This window comes from Pseudonaja textilis, chromosome 2 (genome assembly GCF_049901715.1).
Source record: "Pseudonaja textilis isolate UNSWEBS1 chromosome 2, rPseTex1.2, whole genome shotgun sequence".
Taxonomy (NCBI): Eukaryota; Metazoa; Chordata; class Lepidosauria; order Squamata; family Elapidae; genus Pseudonaja; species Pseudonaja textilis.
The window spans coordinates 8,370,578-8,395,116 of record NC_141991.1 but is presented as its reverse complement, the minus strand read 5'-3'; the positions used below and the strand labels follow the sequence as shown (position 1 = coordinate 8,395,116).

General features: G+C 45.4%; 1 protein-coding gene across 1 annotated transcript; it reads left to right on the top strand.

Moving 5' to 3' along the window:
* The first annotated feature begins 216 nt into the window (after positions 1 to 216).
* On the top strand, positions 217 to 24,124 carry TAP2 (transporter 2, ATP binding cassette subfamily B member). The gene is made up of 13 exons (XM_087928482.1): positions 217 to 395; positions 1,869 to 2,369; positions 4,685 to 4,799; positions 8,161 to 8,291; positions 8,727 to 8,932; positions 9,820 to 10,017; positions 13,091 to 13,185; positions 14,287 to 14,323; positions 15,800 to 15,988; positions 18,398 to 18,571; positions 20,696 to 20,855; positions 22,989 to 23,125; positions 23,494 to 24,124. Exons 1-13 carry the CDS (start codon positions 377 to 379, stop codon positions 23,683 to 23,685), a joined length of 2,154 nt encoding a protein of 717 aa, XP_087784608.1. The 5' UTR covers positions 217 to 376; the 3' UTR covers positions 23,686 to 24,124.
* The last annotated feature ends 415 nt before the right edge of the window (positions 24,125 to 24,539 follow it).

Below are 24,539 nucleotides of genomic sequence, written 5' to 3'. Positions count from 1 at the left end.
AATAGATGACACGTAAAGAAAAGCCAGCTGTGCCTTTATTTATTCAACCGACTCCGATTCTGGAAATCACGAGTGTGAAGGGAAAACACAAGAGAGAGAGAGAGAGAGAGAGAGAGAGAGAGGTGGCTAATTAAGGCTTAAACAGCGGAACGCCGGCGCCATCTGGCGGTCACTGTGCTGGAAGACACTTCGAAGGAAAGCGGCATTTCCTATGTGAAATCGAAAGCAAAAGTTTTGGTTGGAGGGGAATTTTTCGGCTCTGCTGCTGAGGCGGCGGTGCATGCGGCCCATCTAAGAGGACGGAGGGACGGAGGTAAGGCCGGCCCGTCTCCGGCTAAAACGAGGCTTCGGATCGAGAAGGACCCAAACGCCCGCGATGGAAGGAGTTTCCCGGGGTGAGAAACTCGACAAAGGGCCGAGGGTTGCGTTGATCCGGCCGACTTAGCGGTTCCGGAGGTGGGAGGGGGAACTCCACTCCCCATCATTCCCAGCCAAGCGGGGCTGCTCATGTTGGGGGTGCGGATCACGGGGAAGCGCGGTCTATCTCCTCCTTTTAAGTGGCGGCCTAGTGATTCCTGCCCCGCCAATATTCATCACAGATAACAAGCGTTGGAAGGGGACCTTGTAGGTCATCTAGTCCAACCCCCCCTGTCCAAGCGGGAGACCTTACACCGTTTCTGACAGAGGGCAGCCCAATCTCTCTTCTTGAAAGAAATAATCCGGGGTGCGTTTCGTCCTGCTTTGCGCGGGATCTAAACTTTTTGGGGGGAGGGGGGGATTTGGATTCCTCTTTCGCATCGCGGCTCTGATCCGGAGAATGGGAGCGGGGTTCAAATCCTGCACTAGCCCTAAGGAACCCGATCGAGAGTTTCCAATGCTTTTCTGCCCGAGGAAGTCAGTCACGCGTGATTTCGGCCTTCGCGAGGGAGGGGGAAGGTGTGGGGGCTGGGCTTGGGGTGTCTGTGGGACCGGAGAAGGCAAGAGTTAAAATGCGCAGAAAAGTGGCCCTGTAGCCCAAAAAATAAAAATAAAAAATGCCTCGATTACTGTGAATTGGATCTTTCCTGAAATTGCCTCGACTTGCACTCAGAATGAATAGTTAGGCTGCAGCCAAGGAATCCTTTGCTGGGAAGTCAGCTGATTACTCGCAGGAGCTTGGGTGGTAAGAGTATAATTTTAGTTGAATTGAAGGACCAAAGGCTTTCTGCAGTTGATCCTCCTCCAAAATCATCCTCCTTCTCTCCTTCTCCTTCCTCCTCCTCCTCCTCCTCCTCTTCTCCTTTTCCTTCCTCCTCCTCTTCTTCCCCTTCTCCTCCTCCCCTCCTCTTTTTCTTCCTCCCTCCTCCTCTTCTCCTTCTCCTCCTCCCCTCTTCTTCCTCTCCTCCTCCTCTTCCTCTTCTCCTCTTCCTCCTCCTGCTTCCCTTCTCTTCTTCCTCTTCTTCTTCTTCCTTTTCTTCTTCCTCTTCTTCCTTTTTTTCTTCCTCTTCCTTTTTCCTTCTTCCTCCTCCCTGCTTCCCTCCTCTTCTTCCTTTTCTTCTTTCTCTTCTTTTTTTCTTCCTCTTCTTCCTTTTTCCTTCTTCCTCCTCCTGCTTCCTTTCTCTTCTTCCTCTTCTTCCTTTTTCTTCCTCTTCCTTTTTCCTTCCTCCTCCTCCTCTTCTCCTCCTCCTCCTCCTCCTTCCTCTTTTTCCTCCTCCTCCTCCTCGTCTTCTCCCTCCTCTTTTTCCTCCTCTTCTCCTTCCTCTTCCTCCTCCTCTTCTTCCGCTTCCTCCTCTTTTTCTCCTCCTTTTCCTTCTCCTTCTTGTCCTCTCCCTCCCCTCCCCCTCTTCCCTCCCCCTCTTAAATCCAGAAATCTTTTCCTCTCTCCCCAGAGTCCATTATCAAGATGCTGGGCCCTGTTGTGTTTCGGGCTGTTCCCCTGCTTCTCTGCGACCGCATCCTGCTCTCCTTGCTGGCTGACTGGGGACCCTCCATGGTCCCCCTGGGGGTTACAGCGGCTTGGCTGGAGGCCGCTCTACGGCTGGTGGTTCTCTGGGGGGCCCGGGGCCTGCTCTCCGTGGGTGGGACCTCCCCAGTGTCCTCTTCCACGGTGGCTGCTGTCAGCATCCTGCCCCCTTTGTACCTGCTGGTGGGACCCTGGCTGGGGGACCCTCCCCTCCTGGTCTCTTCGGCCGCTTGGTCCTGGTGGCTGGCAATCTACGGGGCGGTGGGCTTCTCCCGGCTCCTCTGGGGGATCCTGGCAGAAGGGCAAAGCACCAAGGAGTCCCGGAAAAAAGAAGACAAGGCCACCCTTTGGAAGATGCTCCGACTTTTCGGTCCAGACAAGCTGTACCTCTCTGGCGCTTTCTTGTTCCTCGTCCTGGCGGTGATTGGTGAGTTGGTGCCGAATTAAATCATTCTCGGTGTTGCAGGATAAATGTACCACAGATAGTCATCAGGGCTACCACAGATAGTCATCAGAATCACACCATACACTAAAGCAGGGGTCCCCAAACTTGGCAACTTTAAGACTTGTGGACTTCAACTCCCAGAATGGGAGCTGGCTGGAGAATTCTGGGAGTTGAAATCCACAAGTCTTAAAGTTGCCAAGTTTGGAGACCTCTGCACTAAAGAAAACAGTTCATTTGTGAGATGGTTGCCAGAAGGTCTTTAACACACCTGATCTCAGCCTTTGAAATTGTTACTCCTTTTTGATATTCCGCCTACATCCACCTGATATGCCCCCTGGGTTGCCTCCTGCCACGGAGCAAGATTTCTGGAGACTTCGGCCATTGGATCTGGGATCCTGCCTCCTTTGTACCTGCCGATTGGTTTCCCAAGACTGTGTCATTTGTCCCAGGATGAAAAGAGACATAGACAGATTCCTATTACCTATCTCTTCCCCCTTAGGACTATAACCGTGTTGCTTGCATCTTTACAATTTATATTGTTTCTTTTGTTTTACTGGTATGATTTAATTGTGTGTTAGTAACCTATGTATGATTTGACTGCTTATTAGTAACTTATGTTGTGTCTTATGATTCTTGATGAATGTATTTTATTTTTTCTTTTATGTACACTGAGAGCTTATGCACCAAAAACAAACTCCTTGTATGTCCAATCACACTTGGCCAATAAAGAAGTCCTATTGTCTTGTCTTGTCTTGTCTTGTCTTGTCTTGTCTTCTATTCTATTCTATTCTATTCTATTCTATTCTATTCTATTTGACTCCCATCTGTCAGAAATGATGCAGGGTCTCCTGCTTGGGCAGGGTTGGACTAGATGACCTACAAGGTCCTTCCAACTCTTGTTTATCTGTTATCTGTTAGCTATTCTATTCTATTCTTTTCTATTTTTCCTTTCCTTTCCTTTCCTTTCCTTTCCTTTCCTTTCCTTTCCTTTCCTTTCCTTTCCTTTCCTTTCCTTTCCTTTCCTTTCCTTTCCTGTCCTGTCCTGTCCTGTCCTGTCCTGTCCTATCCTATCCTATCCTATCCTATCCTATCCTATTCGACTCCCATCTGTCAGAAATGATGCAGGGTCTCCTGCTTGGGCAGGGGGTTAGACTAGATGACCTACAAGGTCCCTTCCAATTCTGATTATCTGTTATCTGTTAAAGCTATTCTGTTCTATTCTATTTTTTTTCTATTCTATTCTATTCTATTCTATTTGACTCCCATCTGTCAGAAATGATGCAGGGTCTCCTGCTTGGGCAGGGGGTTGGACTAGATGACCTACAAGGTCCCTTCCAACTCTGATTATCTGTTATCTGTTAAAGCTATTCTATTCTATTCTATTCTATTCTATTCTATTCTATTCTATTCTATTCTATTCTATTCTATTCTATTCTATTCTAGCATCCAATTCAAGCACCTATTCTTCATGTCCCGCTTTTGTCCCTCCCATTCTGAGTTCTGACTTTACATAGTTCTCCCTCTTGGGGGCAGGAATACTGGAGCACAACTCAAGATTTCTTTGCATTTCACAGAACGGATGCTCAGAGGAAATTTGTAATGTTCGTGTGTGGTGGGTGGGTGGGGGGAGGGAAGCTGCCTTTCCTGATAGGGGTCAACACCCTACCGGACTCCGTTGTTACAGCTTCAACCCCTCACAGCTTCAACAGCCTCAAACTGTCCACTGTGGACCTCACCCCATTCCTGAGAGGTCCTTAAAGGGGTTGTGCATAACCTTAATTTATGTCATGTACCCACACCTGTTCTTTACTTATATCTCTACCTCGTTATTATAAGTTAATACTTTTCTCTTATGCCTTAAGATATATAATTTATCTTTGGTCAAGGTTATGAAAAAAAAAAGAAGATCTTGCAAACTGTAAACAAAAGAATGCTTTTAACCTTCTCTCTCTTTTTTTTTTCCTTTTTCCCCTTTTCCCTTTTCTTTCTTTTTTCTAAATTGTTTTCTTTTCTCCTTCTCCTCTTTTCTTTCCTTTCCTTTGCCTATTTGTGTATGTATTGTTGGTTGTTTTTAATTGTAAAAACTAATAAACTATATTTTAAAAAGGGGGGGTTGTGCATAACTGCACCAGTGTGCCTACGGTCCCTGTCTTACTGTCCCCATTTATCTGTATTTACTTCCTTTGTTCCTGTTTACGTTCGTACTTACACTTGTTATCTTGTACGTGTTTGACAAACAAATAAATAGATTTTTTTTTTAAAAAAAATCACCTCCTCTGTTCTTGCTCTCCCTGCAGGCGAAATGTTCCTGCCCCATTACACTGGGCTTTTGATCGACATCCTGGGCACCAAATATGACGCAGAAGCCTTTTCCATGACCATCTTCCTTCTCTGCCTCGTCTCGTTTGGAAGGTGAGCTTATTCCAGGCCCCGTTAACATATTTGCTGCAGTTGCCCTTAAATATGTAAAGAAGGCCTGGAGTTATGATTCTGTTATCGCCCGGCATTATGACCACAAGATGGTAGAAGGGAGTGATCATGTTGGGTATTTTTGTTTTGTTGTCGGTTCTAAGGAAGCTATTGGTCGTTGCCTTCTTTGAGGATATGTTTTGACTTTGCAGTGTAATTTCTACTCTGGTATTTCCTTGTGGCCTCCCATCCAAATGCCAGCCAATTTGATGCTGCTTAGCTTTTTGAGAACCAACCCAGCTCTGCCAGATCCCTACTGCAACTATGGTTTCGATGGTGGCTTCACACATGTTGTAGTCCCAGAGCCACCTACCGTGTTTCTCATATAATAAGGCCGGGTCTTATTTTTTTTGAGCCCCGAAAAAATGGCTAGGCTGTCTTTTTGGGGGTGACTTAATTCCCCCCCCCCCCCTGCATCTTAGGGCGGGCGGCGACGGCTTGGATGTTGACCTCGGCATTGGTGGGGCACTTTGTATCAGGGTCAACGCAGGCAGCACCATATCTGGGCGTGCAACAAAAGTACTTCCTAACAGCAAGGCCCCCCGCCATTTCCTCCCCTCCCATTTCACATGTTTTAATACAGGCCTTATTTTGCGGGGAGGGGCTTAATTTCATTTCATGCCTATAAAACATGCTGGGCCTTCCTATTGGGGGAGGCCGTATTGTTGGAGAAACAGGGTACTTTGGGGGAGCGACCCTTCCCACCCACCCATACGCTTGTCGTTTCTTTTATCTTCTCAGCTGATCGTCGGAGGAAAGGGTTTGCCTTATTGGTAGGATTTTTTTTTTACTACCGGTTCAAGTGAACCGGTCCAAACCGGTAGCATACCACCACTGTTACGGACTTCAACTCCCAGAATTCTGGGAGTTGAAATCCACAAGTGTTAAAGTTGCCAAGTTTGGAGACTTCTGCTCTATAGGCTAATTTATTGGACAGTATTGTCTATTGAATAGGACTTAAGATCCCTCCGGCAACCAAAGCAGAGTTGGTGTTACGGGTTCCCCCTGAGCTGCCTTTATTAAAATCCGATAGAAGTCTAAGCAGTTAAAACTTGCATCCTATCTCTGTCTTTCACTTAAATACAAATCTTTTTTTAAAAAGGCTTTCTGAAAGAACATGCATTGTTGATGGATTCTCATCCAATGTCCCCCAACTTTTTGGGCAACAGGGCCGATTCTATGGAGCTTTTCTTCGCAGACTGGAGAGGGCATAGTTTTGCATGCTGGCTGCATCCCATGGATGGGGTTTTTGCTTGTTTGGGGCTGCCCAGTTGCTGGCAGGCCATGGACTAGGGGTTGGGGGATCCTGGATTAATCCATTAATTTTTTTAAAAAATAATAAATTTTATTAAATACATTATTTAAAAACATTGAACGTGGTGGACTTCTTTGACATATACATTTTTGTCATAACATCTTACGTTGTATACTGTAAACCTTACGTACATTTATACACATTAGGCCTTTATACATTTTAATTCCTTTCAGTTGCATTTCAGTTAGGTCATATAGTCTCATACCCTGCCTACAGATCCTTTGTGCCTTTTCCATTGGTGAACTCCCTTTCGGTTCCTTCCAATGATAAAATTTATTTCATATTATATAGTATTCTGACTCATCCTTCAGTTCCAATGTCAACCTATCTATTTCAGCGCATACTGGATTAATCCATTAATTAATGGCGCCTTTGGGAGCAGGCAGTGGCCAGCAGTAACTAAACTTGCATGACTAGTCTGGTGAAGAGAAGGACCAGGGGAGAGATGATAGCAGTCTGTTAGGGATACACCCTAGACAGAATCTGCAGGGCAGTCAGGCAGGCAGGCAGAATATGTGAGATAAACGTTATATGTAGCTTACACTCAGTAAACCAGATACACAGTGCCAATTAAAATAGTTTTATTCCAGCAAGAGTTAAAGCATAGTCAAAACAGTCCATATATCATTCACTTAGTTCAGTCCGTCCACGGATTATTCATTTGCAAATTCCAGTGTCGAAAAAGAGAGGTCAGTAAACTTACAAATATCAGTCCGGTGATTTATCTCCTCGCAGTAGAGAGATAAACTCCTCTCCTCCTTCAGCTTTTCTTCAGTAGGGAAATACGCAGCTAACAAAACACACAATGTAATCCAATCCAGTAATTGCCAGTAATTGCCAGCAAACTGTCAGCGTCTCGTCAGCAATCAATCAGCGTCTCTTGCTCCCTCTTATGGTGGTTTCACACCACACCCAAATTTACATGCTTTACATTTAAAGTGACACACACTTAAACTAACAATCATAGCTTATATATATTATTTTACCCAAACTACGTTAGGTGACCTATGTTATACCTAACACAGTCTTACAATATTTGAGGGGCTGCCACAGAGAGGAGGAAGGGCTCAAGCAATTTTCTGAAGGCCAGACAAGGAATAATGAATGGAAACTGAACAAGGAGAGATTTAACCTGGAAATAAGGATAAACTTTACGACAGTGAGAACAGTCAACTCATGGAACAGCTTACCCTCGAAAGTTGTGGGAGCGCCATCACTGAAAGCTTTCAAGAAGAGATTGGACTGCCATTTGTCAGAAATGGTGTAGGTCTGTGATAGCGAACCTATGGCACGTGTGCCACAAGTGGCATGCAGAGCCATTTGTGCCAGTATGTGAGCTGTAGGCAAAGCTACCTCACTGCGCATGCACGTGCCTCACAGCTGATTTTGGGCTGATTTGAGGCCTTTTTCAGCCTCCCAGAGGCTTCTGCAAGGCTTCTGTAGGCTTTTCAGGCTGAAAACTAGGCCCGTTTCATCACTTCCTGTTTTTTCTGGAAATCAGGTCGAAAATCAGCAGTGAGGCTCAATGCAGGTAAGGGGGTGGCGGGGGGGGATTGCAAGCGCATGCATAGGGGGTCTTCTGGGTGCTGGCACGCAAATGCGCACACAATTTTTGGCACAGGAGCCCAAAAAGTTTAGCCACCACTGGCGTAGGATCTCCTGCTTGGGTGGGGGGTTGGACTAGATGACCTACAAAGTCCCTTCCAACTCTGTTAATCTGTAATCCAAGAAGTGTGCTTGTACCTGTATCAGAGTTTTGGCTTGTATGAGAGATCTTGTGTCTGCTTTTAAAAGAGTGGTGCTTTTTCAAAATGGGGGAAGAGCGTCAATCAGAAGTTACTTAATCTGAAACCGTGGAATAGATTTGCCTGTGTAAAAGTTTCTTTCCCTTTGCACCTGGTCAAATCCAGTACGTGTTCCTACATGGAGCTGTGACTCGATTTCCATTGGTAGAGCAGGAACCAACCCGCCTTCCTGTTTCCCTTCTAGCTCGGCCTTTGCCAGCTGCCGTGGCAGTCTCTTTTTGTTCACCATCTCTCGGATGATCATCCGGATTCGCAACTTACTCTTCTCTTCTCTGGTGCGGCAAGACTTGGCTTTCTTTCAGGAGGTGAAAACAGGTGAGGGCCCAAACAGGAAGTCGCTGTTTCTAGAGACAGGATAGCAATCTTCCAGTATTTGAGGGGCTGCCACAGAGAGGAAGGGGTCAAGCTATTTTCTAAAGTGCCTGTAGGCCAAACAAGGAATAATAGATGGAAACTGAACAAGGAGAGATTCAGCCTGGAAATGAGAAACTTTCTGACAGTGAGAACAATCAACCAATGGAACAGTTTTACCCTCAGAAGTTGTGGGAGCTTCATTGCTTGAGACTTTCAAGAAGAGATTGGACTACCATCTGTCAGAAATGGTGGAGGTCCCTTCCAACTCTGATTATCTCTTACCTGGAATTGTGTAAAGGAAAAGCTTTCTCCTTCCTGGTGGGATTGTTCCCTAGAATCTCCCTTCCTGTGTGGCCAGTCTGGCATTTGTTGAACAATATATCTCTTTGCTCCCAGGGGCGCTGACCTCCCGCCTTTCCCAAGACACAGTTAAGATGAGCCGCTCGGTGCCGCTCAACACCAACGTCTTCCTACGCACCCTGATCAAGACCATTGGGCTCTACGGATTCATGATCGGCGTGTCCTGGCGCCTGACGCTGCTGATGTTGATTGAGACCCCACTCATGATGGCCGTCCAGAAGGTCTATAATGTCCGTCATCAGGTAGGGATCATGGAGGCAGACGGTGGCTTAGAGGGAATGGCTGCCCCTTCTAGTCTGTAGAGATTCTCAGTCATCCAGGTCTTGATTGTCTCAAAGGTGCTTTTTTCAGGAGGCAACTGGACTTCCTTGTGTTTCATTTTGAAAATGTTTTTCTCCTTATTCAAGAAGGTTCTTCAGCTCTGACAGGGCAATGCAAGGATATAAATCTCTTGGAATATAAATCCTTCCATTCCAGAGGTGGTATTCAGCAAGTTCTGACCAGTTCTGGAGAACCGGTAGCAGACATTTTGAGTAGTTCAGAGAACTGGCAAATACCACCTCTGACTGGCCTCAACAACCCCCTCTATTCTCTGTCTCCCGAGTCCCAGCTGATTGGCTGGGTCTTCTTTGGTTGCCCTGCATAGGAGAACGGAGCTGGAAAGCAGGTTAGTGGGGTGGGTTAATGGGGATTTTGCAGTATCCTTCCCCTGCCACGCCCACCAAGCCAGACCCACAGAACCGGTAGTAAAAAATTTTTTAATCCCACCACTGTTTCATTCCCAGCTATCCTGTCATATTCCAAGGAATTGATATCCTTCCATTCCCCATAGACAACCCAACTCTTTAATTAGAGTAAATGAACACACACACCCTCCCCAGAAATAATAACGGGAGGGGACATCTCACTCTACGACTTGCATTCTGGCATCCTGTTGTCTACAAGTGAGAAATAAATGAAATAAAAAAGCGGGGTGAGGAAGTGGAGCGAAGCATTCTTGGGGTTTCTCTCTCCCTTCCCAATGAGGTCACAGAACTTTGGTTTGAATATCCCACCGCCAGCAAGATGCCTGGTCCAAGGCAGCTTTTCAGGAGGCTCACTTTTGCCATTTCCTTCCTGGTCAATCCAGGCTTTACTGAAGGCGATCCATGATTCGATGGCCCACTCAGAGGTTGTGGTGCAAGAGGTAATCTCCTCCGTGCAGACCGTGCGCAGTTTTGCCACCGAGGAGGAGGAGTCACAGCGCTACGAGGCATCCTTGGAGGACACCTGTCGGCTGAAAAACCAAAGGGACTTGGAAAAGATTGTTTATGGATTTGCTGTCCGGGTAAGTCCTCTAGGATTCGGGTCTCCAATCTTGGCAACTTTAAGGCTTGTAAACTGCAACTCCCAAAATTTTCTAAGCCAACCATGTTGGCTGAGGAATTCTGGATGTTGTAGTCCACAAAGTTGCCAAGGTTAGCGACCCCTGACCTAGGTTCTTTTAAGTGAATGATTTCTAACCTGTGGGGATTTCTGTTCAGGTATCAAAATTAAAAAGAAAAACAATTTTGAAATACGACTCAGATTTTAGGAGATTGCCAAGTCTTGCTTTGTTTCAAAGGTTGTACATAAACGTTTGGTGTCTTTGTCCCCGATCTCCCCCGATTGTTAGCATTAACCTCTCATCAAGACTGTGTTTCTGTTGAAATGTCTTCACTGCCAAAAGTCAGTCCGCAAGTGGATCTCCAATTCAGTGAAATCCCAGTTTTAAAAGGGATAGAATCTAGATCTCATGAAGCGTTACCATGTTTCCCCAAAAATACAACCTCCCCCGAAATAAGTCCTAGCTTGATTTTTACATGTGTGCCCAAAATAAGGCCTACCCCCCAAAATAAGCCCTAATTAAGACCCCACCCACTCCAGGGTGCACAGGTAAAACTTAAGCTAGGGTGGGGATGGAGGTGGATTGGAGCTGCCCTACTACTTACCAGTTGCAGCCAGGCCTCTCATACCCTGACATTTGCCTTGCCAGCCCATTTCTTCTGCAGCCAGCAAGACTTTCCTGAAAGCCTTGCAGCTGATAACAGAGCTCTGGATCAATCCAGAGCTCTGTTATCGGCTGCAGAGGCCTTCAGGAAAGACTTGCCGACTGCAGAAAAAGTTCCTGAAGGCCTCTGACAGCACAAAAGGAGGCTGAGAGTGATGCACGCAAGTGAGACGAGTAGATGGACGACATCCCCCGAAAAATAAGACCTGGTGCCTTTTTGGGTGGCAAATATATGTATATGTATATGTATGTATGCATATGGATCTTTGGTTGTTGGGTTTTCTCCGCGTAGATTCGAGTACCTAGAGCAGCGTTTGATGAAGTCTCATTCATCATCTTCAGGCTTCTGTCTTGGCTCTGTGCTTCTCAGAGTGATGTGAAAAATGATTTTTCTTCACTGAGAAGCACAGAGCCAAGACAGAAGCCTGAAGATGATGAATGAGACTTCATCGAAACGTGCTAGATCTCTAACTACAGCCGAATCTCACCGTGATAAGAACCTCAGAAAACATGTATGTATGATCCACATATATATATATAATATATATATATATATATATATATATATATATATATATATATATATATATATATATATATATATATATATATATATAATATAATATATATATATAAGCAGGGTCTTATTTTCATGGAAACCAGTTTATAAGGCCTTGGTAAGATCACACTTGGGATACTGCATCCAGTGTTGGTTACCACAGTGCAAAAAATAAAAAGATGAGACTCTAGAAAGAGTGCAAAGAAGAGCAACAAAGATGATTAGGGGGCTGGAGGGTAAAACATATGAAGAGCAGTCGCAGGAATTGCCTATGTCTAGTGAAAATAAGGAAATAATGAAAATAAGGACTAAGAGAGAGATGATAGCAGTCTTCCAATATTTGAGGGACTTGTACAAGGTCGAGGGGGTTATCCTTTTTTCCAAAGCACCAGAAAGTAAGACAAGGAGCAACGGATGGAAACCAACCAAGGAGAGAAGCAACCTTGAATTAAGGAGAAATTCCCTATTTTACTACTGTTGAGCAAGGTACCACCTATACGTTACCGGTGTATTTAACTTTCCTTGCCTAAATGTAGAACCTTCCTTTTTTCACCATTGAATTTCATTTTGTTAGATAGCGCCCAATGTTCAAGTCTGTCGAGATCCTCCTGTATCTGCAAATTTGTTGAGTTCCCCATCTATCCCCTTGTCCAAATCATTGATGAAGATGTTAAAGAGTACTGGACCTAAAAGAGAACCTTGGGGTACCCGGATTCCATAGAATGTCACAGGAAATAACCACAGCTTACCCAGTCTTTGTAGGCATTATTTATGTATATATTTAATTTATATTGCTGCTTATTCGCCCATGGCGACTAAATAGAACAGGAATAGAATAGAATAGAATAGAATAGAATAGAATAGAATAGAATAGAATAGAATAGAATAGAATAGAATACTTTATTGGCCAAGTGTGATTGGATGCACAAGGAATTTGTCTTGGTGTAAATACTCTCAGTATACATAAAAGAAAAGATACATTCGTCAAGTCGAGAATCATAAGGTACGACGCTTAATGATAGTCATAGGGTACAATGAGCAATCAATCATACTAGGAAACAGTCAATATAAATTGTAAGGATACCAGCGACAAAGTTACAGTCGTACAGTCAAGAGTGAGAGGGGATGGATGATAAGGAGTGATGACAAGATTAAAGACTAAAAGACTAAAGGCAGATTACACAATGAAACCATATTTAAAACAAAACAAAACAAAAAACTAACAAAAAGAATCAAATAAATTAATAAAGTACAATAGAACAAAATCTGGAAAAAAAATATCATCCCCCAACTTCCATCCCTCGCCCGGACGACAGCAGACCACACTAGCCATTTAATGGGCTCCATCCCTCTCTGGGTTCCCCAGGCCCTCTGGAATAACTCGGTCTTCAGTGCCTTTTGAAAGAGTATTAGAGAGGGGGCCATTCTAATCTCTGAGGAGAATGATGTTCCAAAGAGAGGGAGCCACCACGGAGAAGACCCAACTTCTGGGTCCCGCCAGGTGTATCTCCCTCAGGGGTGGGACCCACAACATTCCCTGCCTCCCCACTCTAATGGGTCAGGTAAATGTGACCGGCAAGAGACGTTCCCTTAGATAACCTGGTCCCAAGCCATGAAGGGCTTTAAAGGTGACAACCAATACCTTGAATTGCACCCGGAAGCAAATCGGCAACCAATGCAGCTCCTGCAGGAGAGGTGACACATGTGCACACCGGGGTCTGCACAAAACCATGCAGGCCGCTGTATTTTGCACGTCATGGCATTTCAATATCTTTTCCATTCATGGCCGCCCTACCATTTCTCCTATTCCAGGTCCTCCGGTTGAGCCTGAAGCTGCTCCTGCTCTTCTGTGGCTACCAGCAGATCCACAAAGGCCTCATGACCAAAGGAAACCTGGTCTCCAAGCTGCATCGCAGGACTTCTGCGTTGCCTTACCATAAAAATCCTATACTGTTCTTATAGGCAGAGAGAGAGGAAATACAAGTCTGTGATTTCACTTCTTCCACCACCAGCCCCTTTTAAAATTGTCCCACCCCACACGGTAGGGGCCATCAGGTAGGACCTTTGCTAAATATGACTTGATGACCTACCCTAAATATAAATGTGCTTTATCTGCTTTATATGAGAACAATTATATACTCTTTATCTCCTCTGCTTCAATGGAATCAAACGTAGGACACAACAGCCGAAAGTAATCATGGCTTAGTGCAGCATTTATTTAATTATTTAACAGTGGGCACTGTGAGGAAAATCCCTCCAGGGCAGGGGTGTCAAACTGAAGGCCCGCGGGCTGAATCCGGCCTGTGGGGTGCTTAGATCTGGCCCACAGGGCTGTCCAGGAAACAGCGAAGGACCAGCCTGCAATGTGTCTGCCGGTGAAAACGCAGCTCGGGAGGGTTGTGTGCGGCCTTCCCCGAGCTCCTGTTTTCAGCTGTGATGGCCTCCTGCAACCCTCTGCCAGCAAAAACGGAGCTTGGGAGGGCCATGTGTGGGCTGCAGGACGTCAAATGGGCTATGACACACACACCCTGGCCACACCCTCCCGGGCTCCATTTTTTCACTGGCAGAGGGCTGCAGGAGGCCGTCGCCGCCAAAAACAGAACCCAGGAGGGCTGAGTCCGGGCTGCAGGACGTCAAGCTGGCCACGGCCACCCCAACCATGCCCCCCTGGCCCCTCTGGAGGTCAAACACTGATGTGGTCCTCAATGAAATCGAGTTTTAACACCCCTGCTTCAGAGAATAATGGGAGAGAGACTCCTATAGTCAAAAGGATGCATTCGTGTTTATAGATTTAAGGAAAGAAGGAGAAAATAATAGTCAGGCGTATGCTTAGGGGAAAAGGTGGGATATAAGCATAGATGTTCATAATTAGGAAACCCAAGTGACTTCCCGCTCTTCTGCTGCCACTGTCCTGAAGAAAGAATAATTTGTCTAAAATAGAAAGAAACATAGCAGTAACGGTGCCGTAGAAATTTTGGTAAGGTTTACTGAGGACTAGGAACTTCAAGGTTGCCACAATTAGCACAGGTTTCCTTCTATGTTTCTGTTTTGCTAACATGGTCCCACTCCTCCTTTCTGCAGAAAGCTTTGTATTATACACAAATTAACAAGGAGCAAATTAGTGGGAACAAAAAAACCGACACCTTTAGAAACTTTTTTTTAAAAAATAATAATTCTGCTTTTTCATGGAGGAAATGACCGCTTATATTATCGGTTTGGTTGGTGCTTCTGGTCTTGCCCGAATTATTTCCATCCCTTTAAGTTACTTGTCCTCAGAAATGGTGTTTTTTTTCTGGAAAATATCACTTTGGGGGCAAAAGTGATATTTACAAGGGGATTAATTTTGCTGGGAATCTCTAGGAGGGAGTGGGAAGGCGTTCCAGATTTCAAATTAGATTTCCGTTGGTCCTCTTTTAAAAGTAACTTATTGCCACTTTAAACCCAGTGGGAACAGAAACTAGTAGTTTGCACAAAGTTGCAGGTTAAAAATGACAGATAGACTCAGCTGAAGCTGGAGGCTCATCTTCAGGGAGCAAAGCAATTATTTTTTTAGAATAATAGCAACTCAATCTGCCTGCCTGCTTTGCCTGATGTTGGGTAAACGTTGCTCTTTTTTTTTATAAAAAAAAATCAATATTTATATAAATATAATATTTACATACAAGCCATGCCCAGCCAGTTGCATGACCACCAAGCCACACCCACAAATTAGGCCATGCCCACCGAACTGGTTAGTGGTCCCCGGGATTTAAAATTATGAGTTGGGCGATCCCTGAGGTCGAAAAGGTTGGTGACCTCTGATCTAGTGCAACCTCCTACTCAAGAATTGAGACCCTCTACCATTTCGGACAAATGGCTGTTCAGTCTCTTCTTAAAAACATCCAGTGATGAAGCACCCACAACTTCTGATTCCACGGCTTTATTTGTCCTCCCTGTTAGGAAGTTCCTCCTTAATTCTAAGTTGCTTCTCTCCTTGATTAGTTTCCATCCATTGTTTCTTGTCCTGCCTTCTGGTGCTTTCGAAAAATAAGTTGACCCCCCTCTCTTCTTATGTGGCAGCTTCTCAAATACTGGAATATTGCTATCCCGGATGTCAGTGGTGGGATTCAAATATTTTTACTCCTGGTTCGGTGGGTGTGGCTTGGTTGGGCGCGCTTTGCGCACGTGCGCGCACTTTGTGCGTGCGTGCCAAATGCACACTTTGCGCAGGCCTGCAAGCCTGCACAATCCCGGTCACTTCAGCAGCTGCCGCACGGCACTCTTCTGTGCCGCGCAAAGCAGCTGCGCTTCAAATTCGAAGGATAAAGATGAGTATTGGCCCAGGCAGGCAGTTGGGCAGAGCGGTGGAGAGAACCGATTCAGTCTCCGCTGCTCATCACCGCGACCGGCTTGGCCGAACTGGGCCGAACTGGTAGAATACCATCACTGCTTGATGCTCAAAACAGTGTAGCCAGCTGTATTCCTCCCTTTGCAGATGCTCTCGTGTCTTAACGTTGCTCCTCCTTCCTTTTCCTCCCACAGGACTTGATTTACACTTACGGGGATGCCCTGAGCAATGTGGGCGCTGCAGAGAAAGTCTTTGAATACCTTGACCGGGAGCCGTCAGTCCGCACAGAAGGGACGCTGTCTAAAGAATCCCTCCGCGGACACGTCTCCTTCCAAAACATTTCCTTCTGCTATCCCTCCCGCCCTGAGATCCAGGTCCTGAAGGTACTTTACGGGAAGTTGGAAGGCTTTGCATGACACCCTAACAGTAGCAACAGCACTAACACTTAGACTTACATATAGCTTAATAGTGTTTTACAGCCTTCACCAAGCGGTTTACAGAGTCAGCCTATTGCCCCCAACAATCTGGCTCCTCATTTTACCCATCTCGGAAGGTTAGAAAGTTGAGTCATCCTTGAGATGGTCAGTTTTGGTCACCACACTAGAAAAACAATGTTGAGGCTCTAGAAAAAGAGAAGAGCAACCAGGATGATTAGGGGACTGGAGGCTAAAACATACAACGAACGGTTGCAGAAACTGGGCCTAGCTAGTCTAGTGAAGACCGGGGGAGACATGATAGTAGTCTTCCAATATTTGAGGGGCTGCCACAGAGAGGAAGGGGGTCAAGCTATTTTCTAAAGCGCCTGTAGGCCAGACAAGGAATAATGGATGGAAACTGAACAAGGAGAGATTCGACCTAGAAATAAGGAGAAACTTTCTGACAGTGAGAACAATCAATCAATGGAACAGAAGTTGCCTTCAGAAGTTGTGGGAGTGCCATCATTTGAGACTTTCAAGAAGAGATTGGACTGCCATTTGTCAGAAATGGTGTAGGGTCTCCCGCTTGAAGGTGGTGGGGTTGGACTAGATGATCTACAAGGTTCCTTCCAACTCTGATTATATGTATGTATGTAGGATCAAACCCCTGGCTGTGGGCAGAGTTTGCCTGCAATACCACATTCTAACCACTGCGCCACCACGCCACCAGTACATCTCTCAAATACAGGTGCTAAAGCTTTAAGTAACCTGGTTAAGTTGGTTGTGTGTTCTACAAACGTAATTGCAATTCCTTTAACGCTGATAAAGAACATTGCAAGGAAGAATGTTAAGACTTTAAAGGTCTTTAGAAAGACGATGCACGTTTCTGTACAGATACCCCTCAACTTACAAAGTTATAACAGCAGTGAAAAAAGTGACTTATGATCTTTTTTCATGCTTACGACCGTTGCAGCATCCCTGTGATCAGAATTCGGACACTTGCTTTACTAATTCACATTTAGGATGGTTGCAGTATCTCGGGGTCATGTGATCACCTTTTGCAACCTCCTGACAAGCAAAAATCAGTGGGGAAGCCAGATGTCAACTCATAAAAAATTCCTATGCCTGTTTTAGTAGTTGCCATTAAAAAAAGGGGGGGGGGATCTGAAAGACCAGAGCGGCCGTTTGGAAGCAAAAATACGTTCCAACTCTTGCCTTTAAAAGATTGTAACTAAACTACCAGAGCTTTTGCCCGCAAATATATTTAATTGGAGAATGTGAATGATGACACCCAGCCCGTGAAGATGCTCAATTGGACAATCTGGTTTATGAGACACTCAAGGAGGAGAGGGGAAACAATGTCACAGAGACTGTAAATGACATGGGCCACAGTTGACTTGCTGTCAGGATTCCAGCAATTGCTCTAATTAAATCATGATTCTTGAGCCAAACTTCAAAAAACTTCAAAGGATTCATTAGAGGCAACATATAGTATGTCACCTCTACTGAATCCTTTGAAGTTTTTTGAAGTTTGGCTTGAGAATCATGATTTAATTAGAGCGATTGCTGGAATACTGACACCAGGTTCACTTAACAACTGTATTACTGTGATGACCCGGGGCGTGGCACAAAAGTAACAAAGGCACAAAAATAGGTGCCAACTTGGCCTCCAATGTCCAGTTATCCTCGGCTGGAGATCAAACTCTTCCAAAAACAGTCTATAAAGGGAAGAAATGCAGTCTGAACCCAAAGTACAGATAAATTATAAATAAGAAAACCAACACAAACCATGCTGAAGTAATTAACACGAGAGGCCAGGATAATAAATTGCAGACTTCCAAAAGATAACCTCGACAAAGATAATGCACACTTTGCTTCCAGCAAGGTGTTGTGTGCAAATGCCCTTTTTATATCCTGTTCTCCCAGCTACAACTAATGAAAGGTATCAGGGCCTTTTTCTCTCACATAAGCCATGTTGCTCCCTTCTCCGTTCCTGCGTGCCCTAGGATGAAGAAGGGGTGGCCCTGGGTCTTCCTCTGAATGCCCAGCCGGACTGTGCCTTTCCCTCATTTCTTCCACAGCCACCAGAGCCACAATCACACTCTCTGTCAGCTGCTCGACCTTCCTCTTGGAATTAAACTCTAACAGGGGCATGACAATTACTAACAGTGATTCAGTTAACAATTGTAGCAAGAAAAATAGTAAAATAGGGCAAAATTCACTTAAACTAGAAATTAAAAAGTGGGGCTCAATTGTGGTTGTAATCCTGAGACTACCTGTACTATACAAGACCAAGACTGGGATCTAAATATAACATTAATTAATGCTGCATATTCCTGCTTCATTTCACAGTACATTTGCATTTCTTTCAAATAGAATGTCTCCTTTGAATTACCCCCTGGGAAAGTGACGGCATTGGTGGGCCCGAATGGCAGTGGAAAAAGCAGCTGTGTGGCCCTCCTGGAGCACTTCTATGAACCTCAGTCCGGGGAGGTCCTGCTGGACGGAGTCCCAGTTGGGAAATATGAACACAAGTATCTTCATAGGCAGGTGAGGCAGTCCTTATCACCTGCAGGATGAGCCCTAGGTTTTTTTGGTGGTTGAAGGGTTATACGTGAGGAGGTTTTGGGAGAGGGGTGATGCAGAATGGGCAGGACCACATGACAGGGTGATATGGTTGGAATTGTCTGGGGTTTAAGAACATCTATGTTATCCTGTTTCCCCGAAAACATGACCTACCCTGAAAGTAAGTCCTAGCTTGATTTTTACCCATGCACCCCAATATAAGCCCTAGCCCCCCAAAAGCCCTAATTAAGATCCCACCCACTCCAGATTGCATGGGTAAAAATTAAGCTAGTGTGGGGATGGGGTGGGGGTTGGAGCTGCCCTACTACTTACTTTTGGACAAAACTGTAGCCAGGCCTCACACATCCTGACACCTGCCTCCCTGGCCCATTTCTTCTGCAGCTGGCAAGGCTGGCAAGACTTTCCTGATGGTCTCTGTAGCTGATAACAAAGCTCCGGATCGATCTGGAGCTCTGTTATCGGCTGCAGAGGCCTTCAGGAAAGCCTTGCCGGAAGCACCAGTAGAAGTTCCTGAAGGCCTCTGACAGTGAAAAGGAGGGCAGGGTCTAGGCGTGCAAGTGAGGTTAGTCAGTGAATGACATCCCCCTAAAATAAGACCTGGTGCCTTTTTTGGTGGGGAAAAAAGGGTCTTATTCTTGGGGAGTCACGGTATATCAGGGTTGTCAAACTTGATTTCATTCAGGGCCACATCAGGTTTGTGTTTGACCTTGCGGGGCCAGGTTGGGCATGACTAGCTCAATGTCGCTTATGTTGGCGGTGTCTGTGGTAACCTGAGTGCTTTGCCAGCGAAAACAGGCTCTGGAGCTCTGTTTTCAGGTGCAACAGCTTCCTACAACCCTCTGCCAGCAAAAACGGAGCTCAGGAGGGCCACCTGCAGCCTTCCCGAGCTCCATTTTCACTGGCAGAGACACCATGGGCCGATCCTTTGCTGTTTCCAGGGTGGCTCTGCAGGCCAGATCTAAGCACCCTGTGGGCCAGATTTGCGCCCATGGCCTTGAGTTTGAAACCGCTGATCTATATCAATAGGCTTTGGGAGAGGAGCAATGCAGAGTAGCCAGGATCATATATTAGAAGGTCATGGATGGAATTGTCTGGGGTTTAAGAGCATTTATTTTGTTGTGTCTACGCAGGCATGGACACTAAGTTCTCCCGTCACGAGCAGCGCAGGAAAATAGTTTAAAGCTGTAACAGATGGGCAGGCAGCACCTAAATAAGGGGCTGCCCGCCAGCGGGAACGTTAGTTGATATGTTGTTGTAGATACTTACCTCGTGCAATAAACAAGGGTAGCAGATCCTCGACTTTATTCCGATTTCCAATCCAACATATTTAGTTTAGTTTGTTGTCCATCTTGCCACATGCATTGCAGTTTTCTTTGTGTACTTGTTTTAAAATGCTAATTTTTATAACATAAGATGTCATTTTTATGCCATTCCTTCCTCAAAAAAAAAGTGGAAAGAGTCTCTGGTTTTCAGAAATTGTATGGCTGATATCCAAAATTCCAATAGAGTAAAGTGAATGCAATGCCGCTAAGGCAATGCCATAAAATCAGGGATGTCCAAAGTTGCTCAGATCTGTTTAGTGCAGAAGGTAGCAAAAGATGCATGGAACGAAAGGCTTTTGATTGCTTATGCATAGGTTAAAAAGGTGCAACATTCAGGATATTCTGCATACGTGGTTTATATCCTGAGGTAAAAGATTGGAATCTCCTATGATCTATGAATGTGGCCATATAGTTTCTCTGAAAAGAGAATTCTCTTTATACTCTGAAGTATAAAGGTTAACACCCCCCCCCTCCCCCCAAGATGTGATTTGTTTTGGTGACCTTCCTAGTCTAGCAATGAACCTGGAATTTGTCCAGGTGACAACCATGTTTGATCCTGTTTTCAAAATCAGGCGAGATTGTTTGGGTGTTGCCACTTTGCTTCCAAAGAAGAGCAGATAACAAGTCAAAGGTCTACATTTAGGAGACATAGTAAATCTGATGTCGGAAACAGCTGCACCTTGAGTGTCATCCAGTCCCACCCTGGAAAGTGATGTTTCTCCCTCAGCCCAGCCCTGTTCTGATAGGCCTCCCTGTCCAATTGCAGGTGGCCCTGGTGGGCCAGGAACCCGTACTATTCTCTGGATCCATCAGGGATAATATTACCTATGGCCTGCAAGGCTGCAGCGAGGAAGATGTGAGCAGAGCAGCGGAAGAAGCTGATGCCTTGGGATTCATCCGTGAGCTGGAAGGAGGCTTTGATGCAGGTGGGCAAAATCCATCCATTCCCCCTTGATTCATCCCAGAAAACCCCCACTTTCCTCCCGGTAAACCCACCGGTCCTGTTTCTTGGCTCTTCTGAAGTGAAATCCTGCTTGTTTTGTTGCAATATATACAGTAGTTCTTGTGTTAAGACCATTCCTTCGGCTATCGTTCTAAATTACTGTGGCACCAAATAAATGGAGGTTGCAACCAGTGGTGGGATTCAAATAATTTAACAACCGGTTCGCTTGCTCCACCCACCACCACCCAGATGCCCTCGCTTCCCCCAAGCATTTCTTTACTAACCTGATTTCCAGCTCCGTCACATTTCTCACTGTTGTGTGCAGGGAAACAAAAAGTTTGTGAGACTAAAAAAAAAAACCTCCAATCATTCAATTCTGATTTTGTGAGATTTTCCACAAGAAGTTGGAAATGAGTGATTGAACTTTTTTTTTTTTCTTAGTCCCACAAACTTTTGTTTCCCTGTAGAACAGCGAGAAATGCAACCGATGCAAACCGGTTAAATCCCACCACTGGTTGCAACTAGTCCTTGAAGTTCTGACTTTCCCCCCCTCCCCTGTAGTCACGTGATTGCAATCTGGGTGCTTGGCCACCACTGCACTTACAACAATTGCAGTGCCCACAAACAAAGCATCACCATTTGCTATCTTCCTTGCCAACTTCCCACAAACGAAGTCAATGGGAAGCCTTAGGGAAGGCCACAAGTCTCTGGGGTAAATCTCCCCTACCTGGCAGGAGCTACTCCAAGGCCCACAATGTGAGGCAGGTGCTGCTCCAGCCACACACACGCTCCCTTGCCTGGCAGCAGACACTCTGGGGTCCCAAATATGTAGTATGTCTCTGAGACTGCCTATGTATCTTCCCGCACCAACCCACATCCAAAAAGCCTCACCTGCACTGCTGCTGCAACCACCCCCACCCCTCAACCCTGCCATCATCCACCTACTGCCTGCCAGCCTGCTTGTGAGCCTCCTGGGACTTACAAATACCTGTAGTCCCTGACTCTGCTTGTGAGAAGCCGGCAGGTAATGGCAAGGAGATCCTTGCCTAATGACCAGTGGGATTATGTTAACAGTGGCAATTGGGAATGCATGGATTGCCTCCACTAAGCAATGCAGTCATGTAACATCAACCTTTCAACCACCTCGCTTAGCAATGAAAATTCCTGACACAGTTTGTCATGCCTCTGGTGGTGATTGACTCTGAAGAAGAGGAGGAACAGCCAACAGGGAGTGGGAGTGTGGCTCCAGAGGTGGTAGAGGAGGCTGAGGAAGGGCAGAGGCTGGCTGAGCAATCAGAGGAGGATCCAGGCCCATCCCCTATCCATCCTAGGTCATGCAGGGAGAAGAGAATTAGGGAAAAGCGAGGACTACTCAGGAGGAGATTATTCATGGCTTGCAGCTGGGAGCTACTTATATAAGTTTGTAACTGCATAGTCAGAATTGCTGGAGTCAAAGTTTAGTGTTTACTTTGAAAGAGGTTTATCTTTGCTGGCATTCTTCCCATGGACTCTCCTCGGTTATCTTCCTGGAATGTATGAATAATTATCTCGGCTTGCTTCGGAACTCTGGTCAATGCAGTTTGTTTGGGTTTTCTTTTTGCCTCATTATTTACTTTTGTGACTTTAAACTGTGCCTAATAAAACAGTGAAGTTAAGTTGAAGGCATTACCAGATTTCAATATATGTTTTGGGTTTTGGATTATTTTGAGAGACTAGGGGTCATCACACAGTTGCTTTTGTAACTTGAGGACTATCGGTAAAGCTCCAGGTTACACTATCATTCTTATTTTAACAATATCATTAAAACACTAATGCAAAAAAGAGAATTCAAAGAGCTGATTGCACTGTTGGGCTTTTTCAAAAATTGCAAGTCCTAAAATCTCTTCTAGAATTGTTAAAAAGTACAGAGAGGTCTTTTCTCCTCATCTAGACCTTTTGCACTGCAAATAAGCTGTCCAAATTGCGGTGTCTCCCTCCCACTTCAGAGAGTGTTGGGCTTCTATTTTTGCCTTGTTTTTCAACTGAATGGCTTTCCCACTCGTTTAGGACAACAAGATTTGGTTGGCCTTGACTTTGCTCTTGATCTCCTGTTTTCCTTGCTTGCCTTCTTTTGCAGAGGTGGGGGAGAAGGGGGGCCAGCTCTCCATTGGGCAGAAGCAACGGGTGGCCATCGCCCGGGCCCTGATCCGTGACCCGAAGGTCTTGGTGCTGGATGAAGCCACGAGTGCCTTGGACCCCGAGAGTGACGCTGCAGTGAGTGCAGGGGATCCACGAGGGGGCTGGGACTGGACCTTGCCTGGAGTAGTTCAGGGCCGCTGAAGGGCTTAATCTGAATTTTTGTGAAGTGACAGCATAGGAAAACTGGATTTATTTGAAAGGAAGTATCGAAATTTCTTCCAAGTTTGCTAAATTTCTGGTTCTGGTAACCAACAGTCTTGGAACATTCTCCTAGGCCACACATATTTGCCTTCATTTTTATTGTTTTCCAGACTGCGAAGAGTTTGGGGCCAAACTCTATTGCAGTGCTTGAGAAGAACTTTTCAGTGGAAATGTGAGGGAGCTTCTATCTAGTGTTTCTAAGGAGCTCAGGATTTCCTCTGGATCATTGCTTCCTTTTTTAGATCCAACGGCTTGTGCAGAAACATGGAGACCGGACGGTGTTGGTGATTGCTCATCGGATGCAGATGGTGGAGAATGCAGACAAGATTATAGTGCTGGAAGGAGGAGAAGTTGTGGAGGAGGGGACTCACCCAGAGCTGATGGGCCAGGAAGGCCTCTATTACAAACTGGTGGAAAGGACCCAGGCGGAGTAACTTCCGGAGATGCAACAGAGATGCTCAGCCACAGGATCCATTGCTTTTGTAGATGCCAAATGCATGATTGGTTGGGGAAATAGACAATAGCACTCTCTTAGGGAAAGAGAGTGACCCAGAAGCTGGCCTGTTTAGCAGCTCTTGGCCAGTCAAGGGTTGCTGAATTGCAGCCATTTGGAAGAGGAGGCTGTCTTTTTTTCATCTTGGCATAATTCATGTGATGTTAAGTAGCAACTTGGGCCCTGGAAACTCCGTAGTGAAAAGTGCACAATCCCGTTTCAAGCAACTGTTTTGTTCAGCAAACATACCAATACCCATTTTTTCTTTGTTTAAATTTAATATGTGAGACCTTTTTGTACAACCTCCTCTTTTGTCACACTTTTTAATATTGATTGCAGAAAGTAGACTTCCTGTTGTTTTAACAAAATTAAGTCTCTGTGTGATCCCTTTTAGTTCTGGCAAATCTGCATGTGGATGCATGTCACATAGGTAGGTCTTGATTAGTGTGGTTAGAGAATCCCACAAAGAGCCAACCAGCTCTCTAGAGAAGGATCTAAAGATGGGAAAGGCACAAGAGAAGTGGATGATCAGTGCAAGGGGAATGGATTCAGTTACTGAAGGGAAGCCCTGATGATCCAGGTAAGTGTCTGGATGCTAAGAGTTGACACTGACTTGAGGGCACTTAACAAATCATCCAACCCCAGTTAAAATGTACATCTTTTTTTCCCCCAACTTGCTTCCTAATTTTAAGAAGACCCAAATATTTACTTTTTAAAGATCCCAGGTTGTCATTAACCATGTCTCAGTGTAATTAATGCTTGGATGGCAAATAAGATTCCAGTCCAAACCAATTT